The 24,648-nt window shown below is 47.1% G+C and overlaps 1 protein-coding gene across 1 annotated transcript in view; it reads right to left on the reverse strand.

The window, feature by feature from the left end:
• Window positions 1–1,418: 1,418 nt before the first annotated feature.
• Window positions 1,419–24,648, reverse strand: part of LOC119972376 (transmembrane protein 241-like) — an 81,989-nt gene continuing 58,759 nt past the window's right edge. The window contains exon 3 of the mRNA XM_038808963.1: window positions 1,419–1,943. Within this exon, the coding sequence (XP_038664891.1) occupies window positions 1,871–1,943 (73 nt within the window). The 3' untranslated portion in view covers window positions 1,419–1,870. The remainder of the gene's footprint in view (window positions 1,944–24,648) is intronic.

Raw genomic sequence — 24,648 nt, forward strand, 5'->3', positions numbered from 1 at the left:
TTGGAAACCCAGTCTGGATTTCAGAGTGCAAAACTCTAAGGGAAATCATCATTAAGAGAGAAGATTTTAAAGCATGTTTTGGGGAGAGGAATTTTGGAAAATCTCATGTGACAATCACCTGCGGGGATTCTGAGGAGACATCCATAAACATTCACTTGGTGTTTGGAGTGAGAGTATTTGCTCACCTTGTGTGCTTAATAACGAATTTGTGTTAATAAGGTTATTGTAGGCTAGCTCACTCGGCTAAATCGCTGACTTTTAAAGCAGGCCAGCAGCACGGTTCGATTCCCGTACCAGCCTCCCCGGACAGGCGCCGGAATGTGGCGACTAGGGGCTTTTCACAGTAACTTCATTGAAGCCTAATCGTGACAATAAGCGATTTTCAAACTTTGTAATCCAGATGAATCCTAAAATCTGTGTGCAATTGTTAAGCTAAGGGGAGGAGTAAAGCCGTATTGTATCATAATCCAATTTTTCATGTTTAGTAAATGTTTATTTTCTTGTTGTTTAACTATTTACCGGTCCTGTGACTTTTCCTCCGCCTTTTACAAAAAAAAAGGTATGGGGCTGGTTTCTCCAATTCTGAGGCTATGTCCCCACGCCGGCGTGGGAACTATGGCTTTTTCGCCAGGAAAACTGGCACAAAACGGTCACCGAATCTCCATTTTGCTGGGGGCTAGCAGGAAGGCAGCGTTGAGCAGCCGGCTCTGGATGCCAATGCGACCCGGGGAATTGCCGGGTCCGTGGCCGCGCATGCGCATGGCCTGCAGCGGCCGTGCCGTGGTTCATGGTGGAGGCCGCTCGTGGACGCGGCCTGCGAAATAGTCCCCCCTTCGCCGCCCCGGCCCACCTCCCTCATAGTGCCCCCAGCCCCAAATAATGTCCCCCCTGCCCGCGGATTATCCCTCCCCCGACTGCGGCGGTGCTGGACTGAGTCCGCAGATGCCACGGTGAGTTTGTGATGGGTTGGACCGGTCGGGGTGGAGCATCGGGGGGGGGGGGGGGGGGGGGGGGGGGGGCGGAGAACCGCAAAAGCGGTACCGCCCCTTATTCGGTCATGAAACATGATTCTCTGCCCATAGGGCGAACGCGATTTCGGCGTCAGCGACCGGAGAATCCAGCCCACGGTCTTTTGAGCCAGGGTTCCATTCTGGGATCTTCCCAACCAGTTATAACATCAACTGGGATTGTAACATTGGAAGAAGATATTTATGAGAAATAAATGGATAGGTAAACTTGGCATGCACAATATCATTTGAAATATACTGGTTAATATTCGATGCACCGTAGTGGACCTGGAATTAAAAATCATATAATTCAAATGTCTCTCCCAGCAGTTTCCCCTCTTGTACCTTAGTCAATGGAGTGACAGCAGAACAATGAGAAAGTCTATTAAAAAACACATTCACATTTGTAGCTCTGGGAAAAGAAAGATAATCTATTTAAATAATCTTTATTTGTTTTGTTACATTGTTTGCAGTAATCCTCTCTGAGGCCTTGTCACAGGGCTGGGGTATCCCAGAGGAGAGAACGACACCTCTTGTTTCTGCTGTGAACTGACTACAGTGTTCCAGTTCTCAGGGTATCGCTAATGGTGGACACACACACACACCACGCTGTCATCAGATACAATGCCATTTTCTTCCTCCTTAGGTTCTCACACTTTCCAGTAAAGATTCTGTAGTCCAAGGCCTCAAGGTGAGATCTTCATCACCGAGCTGTTGATGAGTTCTTCAATCATGTCTATTTGTAGTAAGGTGGAGGGCAAAAATTGTTTTTCTATTAAAAATTGTAATCTGTACATCATTTCCCTGGAGAAATGGCCTTCTAAGCAAGAAAATATGTGGCATTCAGATTTGTTGCACCATATTCATCCCTTAATTTCTGCTCCATTTCTCTCAGCATAAACAAGTAAGGCTTCTCCAAGTGCTCCAAACAGGAGGCTGGAAAGAGAGAACAAATTACATTATCAGTTCAAAGTCAATCAATTGGAGGTAATAACTGGAGTCAAGATATTTAGATAACACTGGGGATAAAAATAAGTAACTCATCTCTTTAGTGTCAGGTTAGTGTCATGGGACTGTCCCTTTAAGAAAGGGTTTTGTCTTATCACACGGCTTCAGTGATGTCATTTTGTGGGTGGAGCTAAGCTGTGGCTGTGAGGTTTTAGTTTCTCTTTCATTTTGATTGCTGTGGACTACAGACAGAGAAAATAAGTGATTTGGCCTGTCTCTCTCTCTATTTTCATTTTTAAAAACTGTTTCAGAAGTAAAAAGGTTGTGGCTACTGGCTTTGGTAAACTAAAAGAGATATTCTGGGCCACACCCTTGAAAAAAGGGGATTTTGTTTTTGAATTGGAACAGTTAGAGGGGAATTCATTAAGTGTTATACATAGATTACTGTAGCTGTGGGGTGTCTACGTTTGTAATTGATAACAATTCTTGCTGTGTGTTTATATAAATGATTACTAAGTTCATAGAATAAAGCTTGTTTGATTAAAGTGTCTAGGAAGACTGTTGAATCACACCTGAACGGAAGGCTCTTGTGCTAAATCCTCAGACAAATTCAACATAAAGGTTGTAGGTCAGGTGGATTTCATAATATACTTTGGAGTTTCTAAACCCTGGCCTATAACATTAACACATTGCTAACACTGGCCTCTGAATTAGAAGATTGTGTTTCCAAGTCTCACATAATATAGGCTAAAACGCCAGTGCACAATTTAATGAGTGCTCCCTTAATTGGGTGGAATGTTCCCAATAATTGTGGCAGGCTCTGACTGAAAACCGGCCTGTATCTCTCCAGAAACACAGCCGTGTTTTCAGACCAGGGGTGAGATTCTCTGTCCTCACTATGGCGTGTTTCTCTGGGGCGTGAGGAGACCTGTTATTGGACAGCGGTGGGATCTTCTGGTCCCGCTGCTGTCAATGGGATTTTCCATTGACTCCACTCCCCAATGCCGGGAAACGAGTGGCAGGGGTACGCTGTTGGAATATCACGCCGATGTGAAAGATCTCGACCCAGATTTTCTGGAACTTGGTGTACAGAAAATTTGGGAGTGCGTTTGACAGAGCCGCAAGACCAGCTCCACAGAGATTGGGGCGTCATCTTTAAAGGGTGCCCTGAACTACGTTTCAAAAATACTTCCCCCCCCCGACACGGAGGACCTCTCCTCCCCCTTCCCACGACACAAGTGTCAGGGTACTGTCCTCCCCCTCTCTCCCCACCACCACACAAGTATCTGGGGCTTTCTCACCCCCCTGTAGTAGTATCGAGGCCACTCTTCCCACTCACAGTCAACGCCTCCTTCACAGGCATCGGCTCTCCACCCATCACACACAAGGGGAACCCGCTCTCACAAACGGGGAACCCCAGATGGCCTGCCCTAGCACTGCCAACCTGGCACTGTTAGATTGGCATTGCCAGGGCACTGCCTGGCCATGGCTCTCACCACTTGGGGGCTATACTGACCAGTGTGCCCCGGGCATGGTCATCATGACTGGTTTTCGTTTCTGAAAACCACCAGTGATTCACGCCAGCGTTACGTCACGCCAGCTGTGTGGGATGATACGGTGAAGGCAGGAGTATAGAACATAGAACAGTGCAGCACAGAACAGGACCTTCGGCCCTCGATGTTGTGCCGAGCAATGATCACCCGACTCAAACCCACGTATCCACCCTATTCCCGTAACCCAACAACCCCCCCTTAACCTTACTTTTTAGGACACTACGGGCAATTTAGCATGGCCAATCCACCTAACCCGCACATCTTTGGACTGTGGGAGGAAACCGGAGCACCCGGAGGAAACCCACGCACACACGGGGAGGACGTGCAGACTCCACACAGACAGTGACCCAGCCGGGAACCGAACCTGGGACCCTGGAGCTGTGAAGCATTTATGCTAACCACCATGCTACCGTGCTGCCCACAGTAGTAGCATTAGGCCCTATAATTAGATGCCAATTTATTTTTAGATATGCAAATTCGGCTCACGTCCTTCCTGGGCGTGAATCCGATTGCCTCATCGTCGGGATGTGTGGTGGGGGGGCGGCAGGAGGAGAATATCCCAAACTGCCGTTAGATTGTGGCCACGGTCTTTCTAAGATGCTAAACCAAGACCCTTTTCGGTGGATGTAAAACATTTTAATAGCACTGTTCAAGGAAGAGCAGTGGCAGTTGCCCTTGTCATCAATTATTGCTCAATCAACAACAACAGAGAGCACAAAGATCAGGGGGGTCATTTAGCTAATTTGTTGTTTGCAATATCTTGTGAGAAAGCTGGCAACTTGAAAGGATTGTTACAAGATATTGTAACATTTCAGATAAGCTGCAGGTCCCGGTCAGTACAGGGACAACAACTTGTGGAATCTTACAGTACAGGAGGAGGCCATTCAGCCCACCTGGCTCTTTGCAACTATCCAATTTGTCTCATCCACTCTTTTCCATCGTTATACAAATTTTTATTTTCCAGTAGCAGATTTTTATTCAGAATTAACAAAACAAAACAGTCAGCACAGTATTAATCATCATTGAGATAATCAGTTCTGAATAGTTTAAATAAAAAACTTCCTTCATTGTTGGTTCAAGACGATCTGTCAGGTATATACAGCAGCAGCTAAAATCACTGATAAATTATTTGACTCGAACATTCACATTATAATATGATGCTGTATGCCATGATGAGAAAGTATATCTTCAACCTATCTGAATAGTACTTTGCTTGTGAAACCAAACGCTGATTCTTCCAAATTTTCTGACTCTAAAATGCTAAAGCAGCAACCTCACATACCAATTATGTAGTTTGGTTTAAAATAGCTAACATATAATCATACTACAACTGCTTTAGTTTAGATTTTCTTACATTCTTTAATCAAATTAGTTGCTCCCTTCTTCCAAATTAGATTTGAACGTAGATTACATAAATTATGGGGAGTATATTACTGGATCAATGCAGCATTTTGCAAGTGCATAAATAGACTCCAACTTAAGGTCACTTCCTCTTCTTGAGTTCTCTGCCTGAAGGGAGGTCCGACTCACAACCTCCACCCCAGTTGGGGCAAGACAACAGTTCCTGAATCTTCCTCAGCCTGAACAGGGGTCAAACCCTGATCCCCACTGAGCTATTCCAGCAAACGGATGTGTATCCATGTGGTCATCTCTCCTGTTCTTATTGTCTGCCGTTTTGGAAGGATTTACACTTGGAAGATCAAATGCTGATTGGGTGATCACTTTACTGAGCATCCCCGTTCAGTCTCTAAGTGTGAGTGACCTTGAACTCTGCTTGCTTGTCACTGTAAATCTCCATCCCAGTCTCACCCCAACCATGGCTTCCTACAGTTCCTGTGCAGCTCAATGTAAGTTTGAGGAACAGTAACTTTCTACCTGGCACTTTACAACCTTCTTCATCCTGAACAATTACTGTAATAACTTCAGACCTTAATCATCACTTTCATTTTCTCTGACAGCGGGCCCTGTTGGTACTGCATGAGTGCCAACATTACTACTGGAACTGAGGGTGGAGTGGGCTGGTGCTCAGGGTGAAGATGCTGGCTAGGATCTTGCCCTCTGGTTGAAGAAGCCCCTCCCATTAGGTCTGTGGCGGAGGCTCCACACAATCAGCTGCCCTTGTTGAAGACCTCTTGCCTTTTGAGGATGCCACTGAAAGACTGAATGCTGGTTCTGCACTGCTTTCATGTGAAATGATACCTGCTCATTAACAGTGGTGTAGAAACACTATTGTTTGAAACACCTCAAAGTTAGTGCAAAACTCCAACTTGCTCCAACATGTTACATTAGTCAGCCAAGTAATAAAGCTTACTCGACAACTCAGGAAGTTAGGAAACACTTCTTCGTGCAAAGGGGTGGTATGGTAAAATAGCAGAATTCCCCCCCCCCCACAAAAAGTAGCCATTGCAAGCTCAATTAATCATTCTAAATCCAACACTAATATTTCTTAACTGGTCAAGCATATCAAGTAAGTAAGGTAAGGTAAAGTCGCCCTCGTCCCAGATGACCAGAGTTTGCTTTCCTTTTTGAGGGGAATAGATAACTGGCGGTGGTTTGAACTGAGGATCACCTCACCTCAGGCAAGGGGTGGGCCTTCATGAATGTCAAGTAGTACAGAGATGGAAGAAGTTAAGACACAGATCAGCCAGAATCTCTCTGAGTGAAGGATAAAGTATGAGAGACTGCATGGCCTACTCCTGTGCATATACACATCCGCTCTGCAGGAGACCACAGCTGTTGCTTTCAATTCTTTGATTTGCTTCTCCCCCTCTTGCTCCACAGCATCCATCTGGAGCAGTCAACTCATTGAACTCTTTGTCTTCTGCAAAGTTAGGATTCTTATATTTAACTAGAATTGAGGGTAGATGACATAATGAATGCATTAAAACAGCACTCTCTGCAACTACGTCTAAGATGTCACTTTGTTATAATCTGATTGGGTATAGTGAGGCATGGACAAAGTTAACCATAATGGGCCTAGGCCAGATGTTTTATCTCCATAAGCCGTCATATGGAGTCCTTCATTGTATATATAATCATCACATGTTCAGCGACTTCAGTATAGACATCGAATGATTGACATAGGATCCCCAGTCCAGGAGGCCATTTGGCCCATCGAGTCTGCGCCAACTTAGGGCGGCACGGTAGCATGGTGGTTAGCACAATTGCTTCATAGCTCCAGGGACCCAAGTTCGATTCCCTGCTTGGGTCACTGTCTGTGCGGAGTCTGCACGTTCTCCCAGTGTATCCGGGTGCTCCGGTTTCCTCCCACAGTCCAAAGATGCGCAGGTTAGATGGATTGGCCATGCTAAATTGTCCTTAGTGTCTAAAATTGCCGTTAGTGTTGGATGGGGTTACTGGCTAATGGGGATAGGGTGGAGGTGTGGATGCTCTTGGGTAGGGTACTCTTTCCAAGAGCCGGTGCAGACTCGATAGGCCGAATGGCCTCCTTCTGCATTGTAAATTCTATGATTCTATGAACTCTGAAAAAGCATCCCCACAGGACATGAAGGGGCAATTTTAAGATGACCAATCCACCTAAACTGTACATCTTTGGACTGTGAGAGGAAACCGGAGGAAACCCACGCAGACACGGGGACAATGTACAAACTCCACACAGACAGCCACCTAAGGTCAGAATCGAACCTGGGTCCCTGTGAGGCAGCAGGGCTAACCACTGTGCCACCATGCCACCCATATTTCGATTTTTTTTTAAATTTAAGAGACGTTTTATGGATGGCTACATTTTACAAGGTTGGATTGGGGCAATATATTTTTAAGAGGAGCTCCTGTCAATTTGGAGGGACTGGTGTAATAATATCATGGTTGCGCAGTGGTATAAACAGCTTACACTTTATTATTGAAAAGCAGCACACTTCTAAGCTACAGTAATGCCTACTATCCACTCCATCCACTGGTGACAGCCTGAGCAAACTCATTTCTTCAACTACTACAGTTTTGCAACTGTGCTGGCATACAATAAACACCAATTATGTTATGGTGCAAATAAGAGGTTGTGTTTGTTGACAGGTATGCTTTGTGAGAAACCCCCTTTTATAATCCACTCATGTAATATAACGAATATATAAAATCATTTATAATATTATTTATCATCTTTGTTTGCTGCTTAGACTTTTTTAAATTTCAAATTTAGTTTGACCAAAGTGAAATATACTTATTCTCTCCTCCTCCCAGCATTCGCAGATAATTCATGTCTCTAACTGGGAATCAGTCATTCTCAAATCGTTAGCATCCAAGTTGAATGGTAAGTCGTGCAATTCCCCATAGGCAACGAGCACATTTTCCCCTGATGATTTGAACCCTTCCAATGTCACAGTAGCATCCTCCGCACTCACGGAAACTTGTCGCATGAAGGTAAATAGAACATAGAACAGTACAGCACAGAACAGGCCCTTCGGCCCTCAATGTTGTGCCGAGCCATGATCACCCTACTCAAACCCACGTATCCACCCTATACCCGTAACCCAACAACCTCCCCCTTAACCCTACTTTTATTAGGACACTACGGGCAATTTAGCATGGCCAATCCACCTAACCCGCACATCTTTGGACTGTGGGAGGAAACCGGAGCACCCGGAGGAAACCCACGCACACAGGGGGAGGACGTGCAGACTCCACACAGCCAGTGACCCAGCCGGGAATCGAACCTGGGACCCTGGAGCTGTGAAGCATTTATGCTAACGACCATGCTACCCTGCTGCCCCAACCCCAATGCCCCAATGATCCTTGGATTGCATTTCCTTTACATGAACAGACTGTGCTTTTATGTTTTGAAAGTAAATGGGTCAGTCATAACACAAAACTGATCAACAAACTTGGTTAGACAAAGTTTACGCAACATTGGGTCCATAGTCCAAACATAATGGAAGCTAAAACAAAATGAAAAAATGTTGGTATATATAAGAACCATTGGCCTGAATACACCGCTCCCCCCCACACCATTGGTGGATATGCCAGTGGATGGTTCCATCAACCACCAATGGGAAACTGCCACCAACTCAGCAGAATTTCCTCTCATAACCTGTGCAAGATGTTCTGGCGGGCATTAAATCATCTTTCATTGGCTTACCGCCACATGGCGGGTGAATAATAATTCTGTAAGGCCACACCTGTTAGAAGACATCAATACATTTCTGTAAAATGGCAAAAGGTGGTGTGATAGAAGATAAAAGCGGCCCAGATTTCCACAGCCACCATAGCTCTGCTGCGCATTGGCTGACCCCACTGTCTTCAATATCAAATGCTCTTTTGAACAAATGTCAAGGACATTAGCCGGAAGCCTTTTTAACAGGTATTCTGGCTCCTGACTGCAATTTTAGCTGCGTCCTGAGCAAAGAAGCAGTTGTGGCTTCTCCGCCAAGGGAAGAGTACAGGGAAAGGAACGAGAACCTAAAGTACTACATGTGTTATAATGATATAAAGGCACCAATCGTTCATAAGTGATTGTGCAAACATATTGTGGGTTTGTTTATTAATTGTAGGCATGTGTGAACAGATATACATGGACAGAAAGCTTGAGGATGTCAGCGCTCCACAGCTGTGTTCTGCTCCAGGCAGATGTGAAGCTGAGGCTTGACCACATGACACACTTCACTTAAAGCAATGGTATGTTGCTATCCCTTAAAGGCATATTACAACAAGTTTCTTTATTCTTCTTGCAGGGCTCGGAGGAATCAACCTACTGCTCAAGGCCTCATGAAGTTCAGGCCTCCCGACATTAGGGGCCCTCCCCTTCACCCCCACAAAATCCTCCCAGTCACTTTTCTTTTTGCTGATGACCCCTCCCTTTGGTGCCAGTCGGTAGTCTCTTGCCACTTGAACCATCGCTCCCATTGTCAGCCAGCTGCTCCTTCCTACCCACCATGGGTGGGCAGTTAATCAGCAACACATCGATTTGGACTGGTATTAAAATCACCGGAGCCTTAACCCTGCTGAGGTTGGGTTTGTAGTGTTCAGCTTCACGAGTTCAACTGCCCACAATTCTGCTCCAGATTGAAACTGGAGCTTTTGTATTCATGTCCCAAAAGTCATATAAGAAAGTGATAAATGGGGTGGCATGGTGGCTGTGGCTAGCACTGCTGCCTCACGGCGCCGTGTTCAATTCCGACCTTAGGTACTGCCTGTGTAGAATTTGCACTTTCTCCCCATGTTTGCGTGGGGTCCTCCGGGTGCTCCGGTTTCCTCACACAGCCCAAAGATTTGCAAGTTAGATAAGATTACGAGGATTGGGATTGGGTATTTCAGAAGGGAGGGAGGCAGAAGATGGGCGATTATAGCCTGACTTCGCCATTGGTAAGATTTTGGAGTTCATTATTAAAAATGAGATTGCAGAGTACTTGAAAATGCATGATAAAATAGGATCGAGTCAGCACACCTTCACCAAGGGGTGGTCATGTCCAACAAATTAAAATTCTTTGAGGAGGTAACAAGGAAGTTAGACAAAGGAGAATCGGTGAACATGATCTATTTAGATTTCCAGAAGGCCTTTGACAAGGTGCCATATCGGAGGCTGTTAAATACATTAAGAGTCCATGGTGTTGAGGGTAAGATACTGGCATGAATAGATGATTGACTGACTTATAGAAGGCAGAGAGTGAGGATAAAGGGGCCCTTTTCAGGATGGCATCCAGTGACTAGTGGTGTGCCTCATGGGTCTGTGCTGGGACCACAACGTTTCACAATATACATTAATGATCTGGAAGAAAGATCTGAGGGCACTGTTGCTAAATTTGCAGATGATATAAAGACATGCAGAGGGACAGGTAGTATTGAGGAACAGGAGGCCTGCAGAAGGACTTGGATAGGCCAGGAGAATGAGAAAAGAAGTGGCAGATGGAATACAATATGGAAAAGTGTGAGGTTATGCACTTCGGGAGGAAGAATGGAGGCATAGACTATTTTCTAAATGGGAAAAGGCTCCGGAAATCAGAAGCACAAATGGACTTAGGAGTCCTAGTTCAAAATTCTCTTATGGTTAATGTGTAGGTTCAGTCAGCAGTTAGGAAGGCAAATGCAATGTTAGCATTCATGTCAAGAGCACTAGAATATAAGAGCAGGGATGCACTTCTGAGGCTGTTTAAGGCTCTGGTCAGACCCCATTTAGAGTATTGTGAGCAGTTTTGGGCCCTGAATCTATGGAAAGATGCACTGACTTTGGAAAAGGGTCCAGAGGAGGTTCACAAGAATTATCCCTGGAATGAAGAGTTTGTCATAATAGGAGCAGTTGAGGACTCTGGTTGGAGGATGGATAGAGTGGATGTGGAGAGGATGTTTCCACTGGTAGGAAAAACTAGAACCCAAGGGCACAGCCTCAGACTGAAGGGACGATTCTTTAACACTGAGGTGAGGAGGAATTTCTTCAGGCAGAGGGTGGTGAGTCTATGTAACTCTTTGCCACAAGACTGTGGAGGCCAAATCACAGAGATAGATCGGTTCTTGATCAATAAGGATATCAGTGGTTATAGCGAGAAGGCAGGAGAATGGGGATGAGAAAATATCAGCCACGATTGAATGGCAGAGCAGACTCGATGGGCTGAATGGCCTAATGCTGCTCCTATGCCTTATGGTCTTCCACTGTCTCCCCAATCCAAACTACCAAGATGCAGGTCCAGGAAACGGTCACCTCAGCACCAATGTGATGCTTACCAGGTATTGAAACCTAACAGGACAGAGAAATTGTCCTTGATGGAAGAAATCTAGAAACTTGGGTTTCAAATGCCAGAAACACAAAGGACCACATGGCTTATCCCTGCAGAATCAAATGACGAATCCAGGAGAAACTGTCACGGTAGAACTGATTGATTGGCAAAACCTTCAGTGTGAGTGAGGTGGATATGGGGTGTGTTCGCCAGTGCATTTGACAAGTCCCTTCTTTTCCGTGCCATTCTGTGCACAAGAACTGATCAGAAGTGTAAATAGCTGCAAAGGTTGGGAAACAACTACTTGCTACTCGCTTTTTCCTGGATGAAGTGCAGCTTGCGATTGTGGGGCAGTGGGGGTTTCATGGCTGCTGGAATAAAAGAAGGTTAAGCATGTTGAAACTTTGGGGTCCTCCTCACTTTCACAACAAGCTTCAAGCCTGCAGTGTCTCACAGGACTGGTAAAATCAGCTGCTATCGCCAACTTAAAGAACCTGAGATTTTTTAAAAATCTTGTGTTCTCCAGTTTTCATTTCTACCACTTAAAAAATGTGAGAAAAAACCAGCGGGAAAAGAAATTATGAAGCCCAAAGAAAGATTAAACTTGGGGGGAAAAAACAGTTTAATGTTCTGAATATCACTAAAGATTATAGTTCCTCTGATATCGCTTTTGTGGGGGGCTTTAACTGCAATCCCATGAATTCTGGTAAGTGTATTCCTTCAGGAGTTGTGTTAAATTGGACAAGAGGGAATCACGATTTAAAGGTGCCTGTTTGATTTTCTCTCACTTTATTATCGACTTGAATATGAATAATAGAATTCTTGAAGCCAATGATCCAGTTCAGAGCTACCATTTTGTGAAACTTTAGGATTCTAGTGAATATAGATACACCACCATGATACCATTAAGACAAAATAATGTATACTGATATACATTTCTTCAGCCAGAGAGTGGTGGGCCTGTGGAATTCATTGCCGCAGAGTGCAGTGGAGGCCGGGACGCTAAATGGCTTCAAGGCAGAGATAGATAAATTCTTGATGTCGCGAGGAATTAAGGGCTATGGGGAGAATGCTGGGAGGTGGAGTTGAAATGCCCATCAGCCATGATTGAATGGCGGAGTGGACTCAATGGGCCGAATGGCCTTACTTCCACTCCTATGTCTTATGGTCTTATACTTCCAGCTGGGATTAAACTCTGTATCCCTGGTGCAATCTGCCAGTAACATCGAGGGGGAAATTGAGTCAATGCTCAAGACTGAAATTCCATGATTGATGTTCCATCTTTAATAAGATCCAAAAACATCTTGTACATTTTGAAAAGTTTCCAAGAAGTATCACTGATGTGGTTTCAGTCACAGAAATGGCATCAGCAGTATTATGGTTATCCTCCCACATTGATGGTACAAACCGGTCCAAACCATCCACACCGAGCAACAATTGACTATTCAAAAAATATCTAGCTGGATTGGCTCAACCTGACTTGTTCCTTGGGTTGAGAGCTAAGATTTCAGACCCATTCCTGGTATTAATGAACATTCCTCAAGTTGCATATTTTCCAGAATCTGGCATGGAAAGTCAGGACCTGAAGTGTTTACACTGCGGGCATTGTCAAATAATGTGCATTCTCCTGTCGCTAAATCTCACAGGTCTGTACACTTCATGCTATTTATGCATCTCAGGATCCCCCCGATAGCAATGACAATTCCTCTTTTTGCAGGCCAGCACTGGACTGACGTTTAGGATCTTTCCATCACCTTGGGAAAAATCTTGGAATTCATCAGGCAAATTGGGCAGACACCAATTATAAAGATTTGGAAGGGTCCCTCCCACTGGAAGTTCACTCTGATGTGAGATACATGGCACTGCTGCAGGCTTTCGAGCCTGTCAAAGCTCCTCAAAGGGAAGCTGCTGTCATCTCTTTAAAGTTAGAAACATATCCAGTTAATTTTGGGTAGGTGAAAATAAAGATGGTGAAATGCCACAAGTCCCATAGTTTTCAGATATTTCCATGGTAAACCTATTGCCGCAAACTTGCCACCGTGTTCAAATGGTGCAGCACAGGATAATTTGTGGTAATACACAGCTGGAGGAGCTGCCCAGTAGTCAGTTCGAAACATTGGATTTAGCAGCAGGAGCAGGCCATTCGGCCCTTCCACCCTGTTCTGCCATTCAATAAGATCATGGCCGATCTGGTTGTGGCCTCCCATCATTATCCTTGACTCCCTTGTTTATCAATAATCTGTCCAACTCAGTCTTGAACATATTCAATGTCCCAGCTTCCACTGCTCTCTGGAGAAGAGAATTCCACAGATTAACGACGCTCTGAGAAAATAAATCTTCTCGTTTCAGACTTAAAATGAGGGCAGCAGCTTGAACGAGCCTCTTTCCAAGGGTTGGTGCAGACATGAACAGCCTCCTATTAATCCTAATCAAGGGTGGCCAAGATAGGGTTGACAAGCAGAATATTACACAAAGGTAGTGCCCAAATGCGTATGGGACAATGATATTCTTCCCACAACACCATCATATATTCCACTGAACACTTACCACACAGTTATTTTACAGCACAGCGCACTATTGTTTACATCATTGAAAACTTTACCCAAAAATCATCCTATGTTCATATTGCTGCACGATACGTATGGGGCTGGATTTTTCATTTTTGGGACTATGTTCCCACACCGGCGTCAAAACGGTGGTGTTTTTCGACTGAAAATCGTGGATTAAAGGGACACAAATTCCCAGCCCGGCAGGGGGCTAGCAGGGACCCTGAATAAATCTCGCAGCTTTTGCTGCAGATACGGACCCCCGCACTTCCGGGTCAGAGGCCTGCAGTGGCCGTGCCTTGCGAATGCCAGATTCAGACCGCGGTGGTAGACCCACAAAAGACCCCCCGATCGGCCATGCGCTCGACCTACAAACCCCGCACAAGCATTCTCCGGCCACCTGTAAGGGCCCCCCTGGCCTCCGATCCGCCTGCCCCCGGCCAGGGCGGCCACGGACTGAGTCCGCAGCTGCGATGCGAGTATCCCGACCGGCAATAGCAGGCTAGTTCCATGCCATCAGGTCTTCGGCCGGTCGGGGGCGTAGAATGTCAGAGCGGGCCTCTGGCGGCGCGGCATACTCCCTGGTGATGCCGCTTTTTGGTACCTGGAGAATCGGCGAACCGGCGCCAGTCCCGATTTTTGGCGTCGGGGTGCGGAGAATCCAGCCCATAGATTTGATTACGCATAATGGTCACGATCCAATTGCAATGCTGCACCTTGAAAACAGGTCCAGGAGGCAAAACCTGTGCAGTCTGGACCTACCCGAGGGTGCCTCTGGAACTGGATGGGGCGCACAGAGTCCTTGCAAGGAGGCCCAAAACGAATGAACCGCCAAAGCAGTGGTATGGTTCCACCGCTTCTCAGATAAGGAACGAGTCCTGTGATGGGCTAAGAAGGAGCGGAGCAGCAGGTAGGAGAACAGCGTAATCCGCAACTACCAGGACCTGGGAGCAGAACTGGCCAAGAGGTGTGCTGGAAGTTCGGGCTGTTGCATCCGGCGCGGCTGTGGATCATGTATCAAGATCGCCGCCATTACTTTGATACACCGGACGAGGCGTGGAACTTTATCAAGCAAGAAAAGTTGGACTCAACCTAAAGGACAGCCACACTGAGACGTTACTCTGGTGGGGATGATAATTGCTGAGTAGCCGGAGGGAGCGACATTATGTTGTTCCATCTTATTTTTGTTTGTGCCCTGTAGCATCGGCCATGTTTTCGGCTTTTGTAGAGCTCGGCCGCAGAGGGAGGAGGGGGGCCCTACACGCAGGGCTGCTCTCCTGGCAGTCGGAGCCGTTTCTTTTGTGGGGTCGGGTTTGTGCCCGGGGTTTGTTGTTTGTTTCATGGGGAGAGGGAGGCGGGAAATGTTCTTTGGAGGCTGTTGAAGCAGATAAGCTGTGCTTTCCACAGGGAGGGAGGGGCCCGAAAAAAACGAGGCATCTGAATAATCGGAGACAGAGGCGGGAGCAGCCGGCGTCAGCATGGGTCAGCTGTGTAATGGGGGGAGAGTCAGTGTCAAGCGGGTGCTTGACTTGGGGGTTTGGGATCATGGGACTGCTAAGGGGAGGGGGGAGATGGGATGCTGCTTTGCTGACAGAAAAGGAGCCAACGTGGGGGAACAGAGGGAGAGTCGGGGGGGGGGGGGGGGGGGCAATGGGGGGGCTTGAGTAAGCAGGAGACGCGGGCTCATGGTTGGCCGAAAAAGGGAGATGGCTAATCGGCAGGGGGGTTAGCCCCCCATCTCAGCTGATCACGTGGAATGTGCGGGGCCTGAATGGGCCGGTCAAGAGGGCTTGTGTGTTTTCGCACCTAAAGGGGTTAAAGGCAGACGTAGCCATGCTACAGGAGACGCACCTAAAACTTGCGGACCAAACAAGATTGAGAAAAGGGTGGGTGGGCCAGGTGTTCCATTCTGGGCTGGATTCAAAGACCAGAATAGTAGCAATCCTGGTCAGCAAACAGGTGGCCTTTGAGGCAGGGAATATTATAGCTGACAAGGGGGGGCAGACACATAATGGTCAGCGGGAAACTGCAGGGGACTCGGGTGGTGCTAGTGAATGTTTACGCCCCGAAATGGGATGACGTGGAATTTATGAGATGCACGCTGGGTAAAATTCCAGACTTAGACTCACACAATCTGATTATGGGGAGTGACTTTAACACAGTCATAGACCCTGTATTGGACCGGTCAAACCCCAGGTCGGGGAAGCAACCAGCGGCGTCTAAAGAACTGAGGGGATTCATGGAACAGATGGGGGGTGTAGACCCGTGGAGATTCGCCCGACTGAGGGCGAAGGAGTTCTCTTTCTTTTCCCATGTCCACAAGGTTTACTCCCGTATAGACTTCTTTGTGATAAGCAGGGCGCTAATCCCTAGGGTGGAGGGGACAGAATATTAGGCCATTGCAGTCTCCGATCATGCTTCACACTGGGTGGATTTGCGTCTTGGGGTGGAGAGAGGTCAGCCCCCACTATGGAGGCTAGATGTGGGGCTGCTGGCAGATGACGTGGTTTGTGGACGGATAAGGAGGAACATCAAGAATTACCTGGAAACTAATGATACGGGGGAGGTAGCGGTGTCCACAGTGTGGGAGGCCCTGAAGGCAGTGATCAGAGGGGAGTTGATCTCTATTAGATCCCATAGAGAGCAGAAAGAGCGGAGAGAGAAAGGCTAGTTGAGGAGATACTCAGAGTAGACAGGAGTTACGCGGGGACCCCCGTGACAGGGCTACTGAAAGAGTGGCGGAAGCTGCAGGCGGAATTCGACCTGCTGACCACGGGGAAGGCAGTAGCACAGCTGAGGAAGGCCAAAGGGGCTGTCTACAAGTACGGGGAGAAAGCGAGTAGAATGCTGGCACGCCAACTTCGCAAGAGGGAGGCGGCCAAGGAAATTGGGGAAAAACGGGATAAGGAGGGCAACTCAGTCAGAGACCCAGAGGGGGTGAACAAAGTTTTTAGGGCGTGCTACGGTAAATTGTATGAGTCAGAGCCCCTGCCAGGAGGGGAGGGGAGGAAGCAATTCATGGACCAACTGAGGTTTCGAAAGATGGAAGAGGATCTGATGGAGAGACTGGGGCCCCGATAGAGCTGGTAAGGGTTAGGGAACATGTAGTCGGGCAGGGCCCCGGGGCCGGACGGCTACCCTGTATAATTCGACAAGAAATTTTCGGAACTGCTGTGCCCACTCCTATTAAGGACCTTTAATGAGGCCAAAGAGAGAGGGACCCTCCCCCCAACAATGTCACAGGCTTCGATTTCACTCACCCTCAAACGAAAGACCCGCTACAGTGTAGATCCTATAGACCGATATCGCTCCTAAACATAGACGCCAAACTGCTGGCCAAGATCTTGGCTGCTGGAATTGAGGACTGTGTCCCTGGGGTGATAGGGGAGGATCAGACAGGCTTCGTCAAGGCCTTTGACCAGGTGGAACGGGAGTACTTGTGGGAGGCGCTAAGAAGGTTCGGTGAGGGGTTCATAGGTTGGGTCCAGCTACTCTACCAGGCCCCCGTGGCAAGTGTGTGCACGAATGGGGAGAGGTCGGAATACTTTAGGCTCCACCAGGGGACGAGGCAGGGGTGCCCCCTCTCCCCGTTACTATTCGCTCTTGCGATAAAGCCGCTGGCTATAGCGCTGCGGACTTCAAGGAACTGGCGGGGGCTGGTAAGAGGAGCATTGGGACTCGCTTTACGCGGACCCACTAGGAGGGGTTGCGGGAGGTATGCAGATTCTGAGGGACTTTGGCAATTTCTCAGGGTATAAGCTAAACGAGAAGAAAAGCGAGATGTCTGTGATCAAAACTAAGGGGCAGGAAAAGAGATTGGGAGAGCTTCCGCTGAAGATGGTCGAGAAGAGCTTTCGGTACCTATGGATACAGGTGGCTCGGAGGTGGGATGAAAAAAAGGGCAGCAGGGTAGCATGGTGGTTAGCATAAATGCTTCACAGCTCCAGGGTCCCAGGTTCGATTCCCGGCTGGGTCACTGTCTGTGTGGAGTCTGCACGTCCTCCCCCTGTGTGCGTGGGTTTCCTCCGGGTGCTCCGGTTTCCTCCCACAGTCCAAAGATGTGCGGGTTAGGTGGATTGGCCATGCTAAATTGCCCGTAGTGTCCTATTAAAAGTAAGGTTAAGGGGGGGGTTACGGGTATAGGGTGGATACGTGGGTTTGAGTAGGGTATCATGGCTCGGCACAACATTGAGGGCCGAAGGGCCTGTTCTGTGCTGTACTGTTCTATGTTGTATGTTCTAAGTCTTACAAAACCAGGTTAGACATGTGGGTGGTACCGAGTCCAGAGATAGCGATCTTTGGAATGTCAGACAATCCGGGAGTTCAGGAAGCGAAAGAGGCCGACGTATTGGCCTTTGCCTCCCTGGTAGCCCGGAGACGGATCCTACTAATGTGGAGGGACTCAAAGCCCTCAAGTGTAGAAACCTGGGTTAGTGACATGGCTGGGTTTCTCAGTCTCGAGAAAATAAAGTTTGCCTTGAGAGGGTCCATGGCGGGGTTCTCTCGGAGGTGGCAGCCGTTCCTCGACTTTCTAGGAGAGTAGTAAAGGTCAGCAGCATCTTGGGGGGGGGGGGGGGGGGGGGATTGGTACGCTGTATTGTTCTTTTCTTTGTCTATATGGTTGACTTTTATTTCATTTTGTTATGTTAATAATTGCGCACGGTTATGCAAAAATTACGTTTTTGACGAAAATTTTGAATAAAAATCATTTAAAAAAAAAGCTGGGAGGCCCCGCTCCCGGGATCTACCCGGCTCGCAAGGTTCGTGTATGTGGTTATAATCAGAGAGACACAGGGACAAGAACAGATCATTTAGTTGTTCATATCTATTCTGACTCTGACTCCATATACCTGCCTTTGACTCATGTTCCTTTATATCTTTAATTTTCAATCAACCTCAATTTTAAAAGTAACCTTTCAACTAGCATTGATTGTCACGTGCAGAAGTGAGTTCCAAACTCCTACCACTATTTATGTGAAGCAATATTTTCCTAATTTCACTCCTGAAAATTCTGGGACTCTTAATTTCTTACTATGCCGCCTAGTCTTAAACTCACCATCCAGCAGGAATAGGGTGATCGGAGAGAAACTGTTTGCCTTAATACCTCGGAAATTTTCAAACAAATCACCCTTTAAGCTTCAAATTTCCAGCGACTATAACCGTAGGGCGGAATTTAATGGAAACATTTCTAAGTTCATTTGTGGTGGGTTTTGCAGGGCCGGAGGGTTCCCCATTGCTGTCAAACGATATTTAGGGTGCAGGGTCAGCACGGCGCCGGAGTGGTTCACGGTGTGCCTGAAAGTCATCTTTCTGCGGTGCAGCGGTACCGATAAAATCTGGGAGACATGGCTTCCAGGATCTCCTTGGCTTGAAACGCCTTGCGAGATCTAACGCAATCTCACGAGATATTGCGATGTAAATCCCAGCCATTGTGGGTGGGATCATTTTTTGTCAAATCTGCTTATTAAAGCGAGACAGCTAGTCTCACAGAATCACAGAATTCCTTCAGTGCAGAACGAGGCCATTTGGCCCATCAAGTCTGGAAAGAGAAACCTACCTAGGCCCAAGCCCCCACCCTATCCCCGTAACTCAGTAACCACATCTAACATTTTGGACACTAAGTGGAAATTTAGCATGGCTAAACTTATACATCTTTGGACTGTGGGAGAATTCCGAGCACCTTGAGGAAACCCACGCAGAAAAGGGGGAGAAAGTGCAAACTCCACACAGTCACCCGAGGCCAGAATTAAACATGGGTCCCTGGCGCCGTGATGCAGCAGTGCTAACCACTGTGCCAACGTGCTGCTCGAAGATCCTTCTTGCATCTACCCTGTCGAGACCTGTAAGAATGTTGTATGTTTGAATTAGATCTTCTAAACTCCAGCTAACAGTCCTAATCTACTTACTCTTTCACCATAGGACAGTCCCACCATCCTAGGAATGAGTGGTGAACCTCCGTCGCACTCCCTTTATGGCAAGTGCATTTTTCCTTGGGTAAAGAGACCAAATCTGCACATAATACTCCAGGTATGGTCGCACCGAAGCTCTATATAATTGCAGTGAGACATCTTTATTCCAAATCTCAAATCCTCTTGCAATAAAGGCCAGCCGGCATACTATTTACCTTTTTAATTTCTTGTTGTAGATTGTTAGTTTCAAATGACCCAAGAACAAGCTTAGACACACCCAGGTCCCTTTGAAGTTCAGCACTTCGCAGCTTCTTATCATTTAAGAAATAGTCTAAACACATGCACGGTATCGCCAACGCTTGAAGAATGACCTCGGTTTAAAGTTTTCCCAATCGAAACTCCACCCTCCCCAATCTCCCAGTTCAGATTTATCTGTCAATGTGTGACCCAAGACTTCTGGTTGTCCTTAGGTCATCGAACCTTGAGCTGCCACCTGGATGCCTGCCCCTCTTTCCCTTAAACTCAGGCATATTAAACATTCTGCTGTTATTTCAATGACTTCCATGCCAATTTCAACAAACACCACAATCTCTCTGCGCCGATACCGAGCAGACTGCTCAAAGAAGTGATTGGCGCAAGTAATTCAGCGGCGCTGCCAGTTAGGTGTAATTTATACAATTGTGTCCACTTCTCAAAGGAAAGAAAATTGGCTTTCCCGGCGGTAAAAGAGAACTTTACACATGAAATAGGATCTTGTGCTGTTTGAGGTTAGACACAAATACCAGTATAAATCCAGTGCATTCTGCCCCTGGAGCACTGTTCATAATTCAACCTGATGTGAAGAATTTCCAATCACCAGGGAGTTTGTTGTTGAAAAGATCAATCACTTCAGCTCGTTCCTGTGCATCTCCTTGCCTGTCACATCACCCTCACCGCGGAGACTGTGACTAAACTCCCACTTCATAAATTACTCGCAAGTACCTATTTCTCGCCACCACATCTGTGAAAGAATATCAATACCCTGGAGTGAGTGCAGAACAGGATTATCGGGTTGATGGAGGGGTTTTTGATTATGCTGCCCGCTTTCCCAAGGCAGCGGGAGGTGTAGACAGAATCAATTATGTGAAGAAAAGTTAGGATTATTCTCCCAAGAGCTTTTGGGGGGGGGGGGGGGGGGGGGGGGGGAAGAGAGAGTTTAAATAGAGGGATTCAAAAATGTGAGGGGTTTTGATGGAAAAAAAATCAGGAGAAACTGTTCCCACTTGCAGCAGGCTCAGTAACCGGAGATGAGGTGATTTTCTTTTCGTGCAGTTATTCATGCTGATCTGGAATGAACTGCCGGAAAGGGCAGCGGAAGCAAATTTAATAGTTAATTCCAAAAGGGAATTGAATATAGGCTTAAAAAGTGTGGTTGGAGAGGGGGGGGGGGAGAAGGGGGGGGGAGGGAGAGGTGTTATTGGGAAAGAACAGGGAGTGAGATGAATTGGATAGTTCTTCAAACTACAATCATGGTTTTTGTAGTGTCTACCCTGCCAATCCTGATGAACATAGAACATATAGTGGAAGCAGGGACGATGGTGACATTTAAAGGGCATCTTGACAACTACCTGAGTAGGATGGGAAGAGGGATACAAACCCAGGAAGTGTAGAAGATTTTAGTTGAAACGGGCAGCATGGTCGGCACAGGATTGGAGGGCCGAAGGGCCTGTTCCTGTGCTGTTTTTTCTTTGTTCTTTTTTGTTCTAAACAGTACAGAAGAACATAAGAACATAAGAACTAGGAGCAGGAGTAGGCCATCTGGCCTGCTCCGCCATTCAATTAGATCATGGCTGATCTTTTGTGGACTCAGCTCCACTTTCCGGCCCGAACACCATAACCCTTAATCCCTTTATTCTTCAAAAAACTATCTATCTTTACCTTAAAAACATGTAATGAAGGAGCCTCAACTGCTTCACTGGGCAAGGAATTCCATAGATTCACAACCCTTTGGGTGAAGAAGTTCCTCCTAAACTCAGTCCTAAATCTACTTCCCCTTATTTTGAGGCTATGCCCCCTAGTTCTGCTGTCACCCGCCAGTGGAAACAACCTGCCCGCATCTATCTTATCTATTCCCTTCATAATTTTAAATGTTTCTATAAGATCCCCCCTCATCCTTCTAAATTCCAACGAGTACAGTCCCAGTCTACTCAACCTCTCCTCATAATCCAACCCCTTCAGCTCTGGGATTAACCTAGTGAATCTCCTCTGCACACCCTCCAGCGCCAGTACGTCCTTTCTCAAGTAAGGAGACCAAAACTGAACACAATACTCCAGGTGTGGCCTCACTAACACCTTATACAATTGCAACATAACCTCCCTAGTCTTAAACTCCATCCCTCTAGCAATGAAGGACAAAATTCCATTTGAAGGAGACCATTCAGCCCATGGAGTCTGCACCGACCGACTTAAGCCCTCACTTCCACCCTATCCCCGTAACCCAATAACCCCTTCTATCCTTTTTGGTCACTAAGGGCAATTTAGCCTGGCCAATGCACCTAACCTGCATGTCTTTGGACTGTGGGAGGAAACTGGAGCACCCGGAGGAAACCCACACAGACACGGGGAGAACGTGCAGACTCCGCACAGACAGTGACCCAGCAGGGATTCAAACCTGGGACCCTGATGCTGTGAAGCCACAGTGCTAGCCACTTGTGCTACCGTGCTGCCCTCCATCGTATGGCGGAGTAGAAACCTCCTAATATATGGGCGAAATATCTGTGGGGTATACACAGTAGTGATGGTAATGTAAGGCTCTTGCTTTAAACCTGAGAAACAACAGACAGCCTGAAACACATTGTTGGGACTCACACCCTTACACATTAGTCAAGAAAATCAGAATTCAACCATAAACTAACCTCACCTCCATGCCCTGCACCATAAGACCTAACACCATAGAATCTTCCAGCAGAGGGCATTTGGTCCTTTGACCCAGTACCAGTTCGCTGAACAAACTATTCATTTAGTTTAGCTGCCCTGCTCTTTCCCCGTGGACCTGAAAAATGTTAATTTTCATTTAGGCTACAGCTGGAGTACTGTGTGCAGTTCCAGTCTCCTCAGTATAGGAAATGGACGGATTTGTTCATTGTCACGTGTACCTAAGTACAGTGCAAAGTATTTTTCTGCGAGCAGCTCAAACAGATCATTTCGTAAATGAAAAGAAAATATGTAACAGGGCAACACAAGGTACACAATGTAAATACATAGACACCGGCTTCAGGTGAAACATACAGGAGTGTAGTGTTAATCAGGTCAGTCCATAAGAGGGTCGTAGCAGCGGGAAAGAAGCTGGTTTTGAATCTGTTTGTTTGTGTTCTCAGACTTTTGCCCGATGGAAGAAGTTGGAAGAGTGAGTAAGCCGGGTGGGAGGGGTCTTTAATTATGCTGCCCGCATTCCCCTGGCAGTGGGAGGTATAGATGGAGTCAATGGATGGGAGGCAGGTTCATGTGATGGGTTGGGCCGTGTTCACGACTCTGACGTTTCTTGTGGTCTTGGGCCGAGCAGTTGAATGAAATGAAAAATTGAAATGAAAATGAAAATCGCTTATTGTCACGAGTAGGCTTCAATGAAGTTACTGTGAAAAGCCCCTAGTCGCCACATTCCGGCGCCTGTCCGGGGAGGCTGGTACGGGAACGTTGGTACGTTGCCATACCCAAGCTGTGATTCACCAGATAGGATGCTTTCTATGGTGCATCTGTAAAAGATGGTAAGAGTCAGTGTGGACATACCAAATTTCCTTAGTTTCCTGAGGAAGCAAGTGCCTTGTTGTGCTTCCTTGGTGGTAGCGTAGACGTGGGTGGACCAGGACCGATTTTTGGTAATGTGCACAACTAGGAATTTGAAGCTGTCAACCATCTCCACCTTGATGCAGATAGGGGTGTGTACAGTACTTTGTTTCCTGAAGTCAATGACCAGCTCTTTAGTTTTGCTGGCATTGAGGGATAGGTTGTTGTCGTTACACTACGCCACTAGATTCTCTATCTCCCTCCTGTATTCTAACTTGTCGTTGTTCGAGATCCGACCCACTATGGTCGTGTCGTCAACAAACTTGTCGGTGGAGTTGGAGCCAAATTTTGCCACGCAGCCGTGTATGTATAGGGAGTATAGTAGGGGGCTAAGTACGCAGCCTTGTGGGCCCCCAGCATTGAGGACTATCGTGGAGGAGGTGTTGTTGTTTATTCTTATTGATTGTGGTCTATGGGTCAGAAAGTCGAGGATCCAGTTTCAGAGTGAGGAGCCAAGTCCTAGGTTTTGGAGCTTTGATATGAGCGTGGCTGGAGTTATGGTGTTGAAGGCGGAGCTGTAGTCAATAAATAGGAGTCTGATAAAGGAATCCGTGTTGTCGAGATGCTCCAGGGATGAGTGTAGTGCCAGGGAGATGGCATCTGCTGTGGACTGGTTACGGCGGTATGCGAATTGCAGTGAATCTCAGCATCCTAGGAGTATGGAGTTGATGTGCTTCATGATCAACCTCTCTAAGCACTTCGTTATGATTGATGTCAGGGCCCCCGGACGGTAGTTATTGAGGCACATTGGATGGATGATGTGGAGATGTCAGCGTTAGACTGGGGTGGGCACAGTAACACGTCTTACAACACCCGGTTAAAGTCCAACAGGTTTATTTGGAATCACTAGCTTTCGGAGCACTGCTCCTTCCTCAGGTGAGTGAAAGATGTGATTGCATTGGAGAGGTGCAGAGGAGATACACCAGGCTGTTGCCTGGGCTGGAGTGTTTCAACTACCTAGAGAGATTGTACAGACTGGGGTCGTTCTCCTTAGAGCAGAGAAGGCTGAGGGGGGTCTGATCGAGGTGTACAAAATTATGAGGAACATAGATAGGGTAGATTGGAATAAACATTTAGAAGGGTAAACTATCGGGGGCATAATCAGGGGAAGGGGGGAGAGGGGGAGGGGGAGGAGAGGGGGAGGGGGAGGGGGAGGGGGAGGGGGAGAGGGAGAGGGAGAGGGGGAGGGGGAGGGGAGAGGGAGG

This window comes from Scyliorhinus canicula, chromosome 10 (genome assembly GCF_902713615.1).
Source record: "Scyliorhinus canicula chromosome 10, sScyCan1.1, whole genome shotgun sequence".
Lineage (NCBI taxonomy): Eukaryota > Metazoa > Chordata > Chondrichthyes > Carcharhiniformes > Scyliorhinidae > Scyliorhinus > Scyliorhinus canicula.